Source organism: Montipora capricornis, chromosome 8, assembly GCF_036669925.1.
Source record: "Montipora capricornis isolate CH-2021 chromosome 8, ASM3666992v2, whole genome shotgun sequence".
NCBI classification, from domain to species: domain Eukaryota; kingdom Metazoa; phylum Cnidaria; class Anthozoa; order Scleractinia; family Acroporidae; genus Montipora; species Montipora capricornis.
Window position 1 is genome coordinate 1,994,206 of NC_090890.1, and position 7,325 is coordinate 2,001,530.

General features: G+C 37.3%; 1 protein-coding gene across 1 annotated transcript in view; it reads right to left on the bottom strand.

The window, feature by feature from the left end:
• LOC138060031 (Krueppel-like factor 5) overlaps positions 1-6,167 on the bottom strand; it is a 6,877-nt gene extending 710 nt beyond the window's left edge. The window contains exons 1-2 of the mRNA XM_068905713.1: positions 5,983-6,167; positions 4,989-5,521 (exon numbers count right to left, since the gene is read on the bottom strand). Coding sequence (XP_068761814.1) covers positions 4,989-5,521; positions 5,983-6,129 — 680 coding nt within the window. The 5' untranslated portion in view covers positions 6,130-6,167. The remainder of the gene's footprint in view (positions 1-4,988; positions 5,522-5,982) is intronic.
• Between the last annotated feature and the right edge of the window lie 1,158 nt (positions 6,168-7,325).

Here is a 7,325-nt window from a genome sequence, read left to right on the forward strand (position 1 = left end):
GTTTTCTTAAAGGAGCACTGACATGGGTTGTCTTATAAACCTTTGATGGCTCTTTCTTTTTCTCTTTTAGGGGAATCGAATATTTATCTTGCCCAGAGATTCTTCATTTTTTACAAGAACCATTGCCACCGTCATTTTGAATTTTTCAAGATTTTCAATCCAGCGCTCCCAACTTAAAAACATTAGCCTAATGATTTTAATTTTTGAGTCCAAAAGCTAATGCATGTCCAACATGCAGTAACAGTGCCCCTTTAAGGCAAAATATTTAGTAGTGTTTCTTCCCGTATTGAATATAATATGTTGTTCCCATTCCCGATAAAATCTTCTGAACATTACATGTAAAGCCAGATACAGTTTTAAAGAGTGAGATTATTTATTATTTATTCATTAATTTAATCAGATTAAATTTGGTATATTCTCAATGCCCTTCAAATTTGGACCCATAAGGTTGTGACTTTCATCGTTGGGAAGATTGCCTTTCATGGCTCCATTACTGACCATTGTTTTTCCCAAAAAATTGAAAGAGTAATAATTTTTGGTTAATGTCAATGCTCTATTACATTGACTCTTCTAAAGGCCAAAAATAAAATCTGCAACAAAGCATTTTCTGTCTAAGGTTCTATGATAAATTACCCACCTCACTAGTTTATTATGCTTGTGACAGGAGGTAGTGAGATGTAAGAATGACATGTTTTTGTCTTTGTAAAATATCAAAACAAGAATCATCGTTTAAAAAGTATTATTTTTACATTAATGTCACTTTTAAAAATCAAAACTGGTTTTTGTATAAGCAAACTAAATTTGATTCAATTAAAGATGTTATAATCATTGTGCATGGTGTTCTTTTGATTTCAAAAAATGAATGGACTGAATGCGCCAGAGTTAGCGGTACTTTGAATCTAATACCAGAGTGACTTTAACTCTTATTTTGTGTTATGTGGCCGTAAGTTCGACCACATCACACCCTTGTTGAAAGACTTTCATTGGCTCCCAATTAAGCAACGAATCATTTTTAAAACTTTATTCCTCATGTTTACGGCCATAAACAATTTAGCCCTTTATTATGTTTGTGAGCTACTTCACCGGTATACATCTGGAAGATCATTGCGTTCATCAAGTTTAAACCACTTAATGATTCCGCCGTCTAATTTAAAGTCATATCGCGATCGAGCCTTTTCAGTTTGTGCCCGGAAGCTATGGAATAGCCTTCCAGAGCACTTCAAGCAAGCCACAAGTGTTTATTATTATTATTATTATTATTATGGAGTTAAAATAACGTTTATTTTTGATGGAGTACAGTTGAAGGAACTCCTTTTTCAATGCAATACAACTCCTAAATTTTAAAAGAGAGATTTTTTGAACCGAAAATTCTAACTCCGTTTTTCGAGTCTAAAATGCTGTACGACTTTGCTTTGCGGTAAATTAATATCATCACGATTGGCTTACACGTCTTCTTTGTCAGCTAGTCACTTATATGATATATCGTTACCTACAAAACTACATGCAGATCTTTTTTTTTTTTTTTTTAAGTGCTTGATGTAAAAATTTAAAACGTGATCGTTGATGGCTGTTATGTATTCAGTAAAGGAAATGACGAAGACGAAACGAAAATAGGCGTTAAAGCTCCTTTACAATTTTTAGTGTGTGCAACAAATTCTCTACCGGTTACTATTTGGTGTTCAAAAGTTCAGCCACCTCCATAACAGGCGAAATATTTTACGCTACGTGCCTTCGCATTATCGGTCTGAAGCTCATCTGTTGATCAGTGATGAATACAAGGTATGCTATACGATAACCAGCAGCAGTTCTTTCTCTACTATTCCGGCTAAATGTATGGGTTGGTTCCAAAGCATGTGAGCGTTCTCGTAGGCAATTTATTGTATCATTTTTCTTCATATTGTACAATCATCACATGGCACCTTTGGTTAGCCTCGGAGCCCACGCGCATTTATCAGCACTCCACAACCAATGAAACATTAATGGACTTAAATCGCGTGCAGCCATATCCTGAAACTTATGACTCATTAAAAGGGAAAAAAAAGACACTATTACCGTGGATCGCTCATACTGACTGACACGTTGGATACGAATGATAAAAGATTAGTTTAAATATGAACTAACAGTCGTCGCTGCCATCTTATCCCCTGCATAAAGAACTGGCTGCCAGTCAAGAATCAGGTATGTAAAAAAACTTCTCGTCTTTGATAAACCGCTGAATTCCTTGTCTGTTTATTACAACAACTGTTGCAAATGTATAATATTAAATGAAATTAAGAATCAAGGTGTAACTGCTCAACGGCTTTCACAATCAGTTCAGCTTACACGTCTTCTTTGTCAGCTAGTCAATTATATGATATATCGTTACCTACAAAACTACATACACATCATTTTTTTCAGTGCTTGATGTAAAAATTTAAAACGTGATCATGTATTCGGTAATATATTCAAAAGGAAATGACGTAGAGAAACGAAAATAGGCGTTAAAGCTCCTTTACAATTTTTAGCGTGTGCAACAAATTCTCTACCGGTTTTTATTTGGTGAGAATGTTCAAAACTTCAGCCACCTCCATAACAGGCGAACTATTTTACGCTAACTGCCTTCGCATCATCGGTTTGAAACTCATCTGTTGATCAGTGATGAATACAAGGTATGCTATACGATAACCAACAGCGGTTTTTTCTCTACTATTCCGGCTAAATGTATGGGTTTGCAAAGCATGAGAACTTTCTCGTAGGCAATTTATTGTATCGTACCATTTTTTTTCATATTGTACAATCATCAAATGGCACCTTTGGTAAGCCACGGAGCCCACCCGCATTTATCAGCACTCCACAACCAATGCGACATTACTGGACGTAAATCGCGTGCAGCCGTATCTTGAAACTTATGGCACATTGAAAGGAAAAAAAAAACACTTTTACTGTGGATCGCTCATACTGACTGACAGGTTGGATACGAATGATAAAAGATAAGTTTAAATATGAACTAACAGTCGTCGCTGCCATCTTATCCCCTGCATGAAGAACAGGCTGCCAGTCAAGAATCAGGTATGTAAACAAACTTCTCATCTTTGATAAACCGATGAATTGCTTGTCTGCTTATTACAACAACCGTTCCAAATGTATAATATTAAATGAAATTAAGAATCAAGGTGTAACTGCACAACGGCTTTCACAATCAGTTCAGCTGACAAATTAAATTTATCTGGGACATTTCATAAAGATGGATTTATGCCAAACCTCGTGCATTAACCGCTAGGAAATGCACGCCTTTTCACTGTGGCTAATACTGTCAAACACGTAGTTCCTTCCTTCAACATTCAACCAGGAACAACTTTTGTAACTGACATCCCACGCGTTTTCAAGAAAGTGAACAGCTGTAGTATATTTTCTTATGTAACATTTAGTATGTCTTGAGCAATTCAGCTCTGTCTCGAAGCGAACGCAAACCCTGTGAATACTGGCCTTGGAGCAAGGGTACACCATGAAACAAAAACAGTGTATAAAATTAGAAAATAATGCTCAGCTGAATGCTACTTTGGAGGAACATGATTGCAAGTCTCACAAATTCTCTAAAGCTCACCGCTAAGGTCTTTTTTTCGCAAAAGTACTCGTTGCTCTTGAGACGAATTGTATTCCGCTAGCGCTCGTGCTCATTCAAAAAACTTCAGCTAATTCGGCATAACCAACACTGAAACCCGTCAGAAATTTGCAGTTGTGTTTTGGTGAAGCCTTTCGAGTCAATAGTAAGCCCAATAACACCAGTCTAGCTAGGAACTGTTATCAGTAATAAATAATTTAAACCTTCTTGTACGAGTTCATGTTAACCACAAATTGATTTGTGTCATCAAACTTTGTCAGTTACTATATCGTTTGTTCAAGGCTAGACTTTCAGTCATGCACAAATGGCTTTCTAAACGACTCCAATAGTTTTTCCAAACATATCCACGATACATGGAAAAAAAATAAAAGAAAAACAAAGGAGGAATTTGAGGAAAAATCACTTCTCGCCATGCTTCTCTCTGAAACCGTACATTTCAAGATCATTTCAAGGTTATAAAAATAAAGGCGGGTACAAACAAAATATGTTTTGTTACCTATTTTACTTTTCAAACGATCTTACATCAAGAAGACTGAAATAGTCTCTTTGCCATAAGATGTTGAACTCTCAAAGAAAGTAATGGAACAGAGAAAAAGGAAGACCTCATGCATTTCTGAGCTTTTGTGTTAGGAGCTGATAGAGTACTGAGTCGATCTCTGAGTGAAACAGACTACCTCAGAACGACCGACTTATTGACTGATTTCATCCCCATTTTGAGTTGAGTCAGCTCGAAAAAAGAACAATTATACATTATTGTGAGCATATATGTGTTTGTCAAGTTTCCTTTCAGCAAGAGAATCATTCATGAAGGTCGATGTTTCTGAAAATAAATCTCCTCGATTGAACAGATGCAGAGGGATATTATCACAAAGATAAAATAACTGTAGAGAATAGAGAATGTAAACAGGTATCATTTAACTACTATTTAACCGGCTCCTTACGCCAAATTAACATCATTCACAAAGATCCTTGCAACCAACGTGGACGCAAAAATTGACAGGAATATGTTCTCTTCTTTAAAAGAACGCTCGTATATTATGTATATCTATATATGCATACGCTGCTAGTGCCGGTACAATTTAACTCACTTATTACGTTCTTAAAATTAAAAAAGTTGGCTTGAAATATAAATAAAAGTACAACTTTGTTATATCACGTTTGCCAGGTACTTAATGTTATTTGGAAAAATAGGAAAATGCGCGGATTGATTTAGGTATTGCTGCACAAAAATGTCGACCCCGCGGGCAAATGTTTCAGGCCACTAAGAGTGTTACGAGAAATTGCAAACGCTACACGGGTTCTCTACATTAATGAATGTATTTTTTTGATATGCGAAGATCGGTGATCTGAACGACTAAAAGATCTTCCACAAAGAGGACATACGTACGGCTTTTCTCCAGTATGTCTTCGATAGTGGCGCTTCAGTTCATCTGAACGTCGGAAACACCATCCACAGTTTTCCCAAGGACACAGGAAAGGTTTTTCACCCATATGAATCCGCTTGTGAGTTCCGAGATAAGAGCTTTTGGTGTAACGCTTTTCACAGCCTGAGAAATCACAGAGAAAGGCATGATGTAGTTCCAGTTCTTTGTTATCGGAAACAGGTTGGACTGTTTGTGCATGTGTACTGAAATTACAGCCGTATGTTGCATCATCGTTCGATGTCGAGTAGACAGAAGACGGCGTTGTTGCAAGCATAGTTACCTGTGGCCACTGGTGTGTTAGATTTAGAGCTGGAATAATAGACGCCGACTCTGCAACAGTGCACGTTCCCATTGTCATTCCTGTCTCTGGAAAGGGGCAGTTTTTCTTTCCTATGGTCATTTCTTGAAGCTTGGGTTGGGGTAGATGCGACGAGGTTTCCACCGGTAGCGTTGCAGGAGAAGATGAACACAGATAGCTATCCATCTCACAAAGGATCTTTTAGAGAAATAAGGGTTACCTTTAGTTTTATCCAACATCATAATTATTTCTGGTTTTAATCCCATACCTTGACTGATTGATATCGGGGAGCAATGACTTTTGTCGGAAATGTATGTAGTTGTTTAAACTGAAGAACTTTAAAGGATCCATGTCGTCCTTTACAGTTAAATTGCTAAATAAATGGCCATACATCTCTTTCAGGGCTCACAAACTTGTAAGAGAAGTTCAGCATTTTTAGAGCAATAGTGCTCGGCTTTATATCGCGAAAAGGTTAATTTACTGAGATATGAAATGAGAGAACAATATTGTCTTATTGTTTTATGTACCGTCCGAGGGTATCACAAAGCTTGAACTCGTCATTAGTGTTCATTCAAAAGCTCACATCAGAAATGCATGCTATTATAATATCAATTAGAAAATGTGTAAGTCGACTAAATCTTTCATGCATTGCAACTGACCTGTTGAATTTCTTCCTCCCTGGTGGGTGTTAGCAGCGAATAGATGCCGCCCGTTACCAGATTTCCTTCGCCCTGATACGAATTTTGGTACATGACACCGTCTTGTCCTCTAAACAAGTTATCGAAACTTGTACAAGCCATAAGCATTTGGCTGTCTTCTTTTTAAGAGAGGGCCCCATGAACGAGTTGCCCGGTAGTCGGATCCATGCTTAATACGCAAAGGGTTCTGGGGTCGCCAGAGGGCAAACATTGCAAGTCGCTGTGAGAACTTGATAATGATGGCGGAAACTTATTCGACTTTCAAAAAAAAAAGGATTTTGGAGAGAGTTCAATGCCTTTTTCGACAGAGTTTTATTAGAAATCGATTTGGGCAATGTTGATACGTGACAAGTGTAACTTTGTGTTTGAATAACCGTGAAATATGAGATAAAATTAGCTGATTAACTTCCTTGATTGCGTAAGGTTTATTGTGAAATGGTCTCAAAATATTACAAAATAAGGAATAAATCTGGAGGAAATATCTCAATAGAGCCTTTTAAGTTGTGTTTACGTGTGCTGGCTTTTGGGCTATTTCTAAATTCAGCAATTCAAATAATTTTGGACATATGCCTGATACGGTGATCATATGTATTGCGCTTTGTGGGGTTGTGACAACGATCGAAGGTACCTAGGGAAGCAAAAGATTCTCAGTCCTCATGTTGAAATATTTTAAGATTTTACTTGCCCAGGAACAACAATAACGTTTTTGTCGTGGGCTAGAACAAGTAATCGTGACCAATTCAAGGTTTCCATGAGTACGTACAAAGGTATGTTGAAATAATTTTGTACAAGGTTACAGAACCTCTGAATGTCCTACACCGTTTGTACATGGGAGAGTATAATTGTGTGAGAACTAAAACCTAAAAGACCTGCTCCAAAGATCAGATCTACAAAGAACTAGTATACGAAGATGTATTGGTCGAAGTCATAGTGTAGCTTGACAAGTTTGCTTAGCTCCAGTGACAGTGATACTTGTAGATGGCAGTTTGACAGAAGAAAAAGTTTGTTTACGTGTAACAGCTGGGGCATATGAATTCCCCACGGTGTTATATAAAATCTATCGAAACAGAGACTGCGCGCTGTATTCTAAGGAAAAGGAGCATTAAAACAGCGACCTCGAGGCAGAAGGAGATTGAAATAGTTTGCTTGAGCAGAATCATCGTACTTCATTAAAGTGATTGGACTCTCATAGAGTCTGTAGAAAAATAGTAGCGGCTGAAAAAACCGTTAGCTTTTTCTCAATCAATTTTTTGCACCGTGTAACATGGTCTGTTTCGTGGAACTTTTTTGAACTTCCGTTGCTA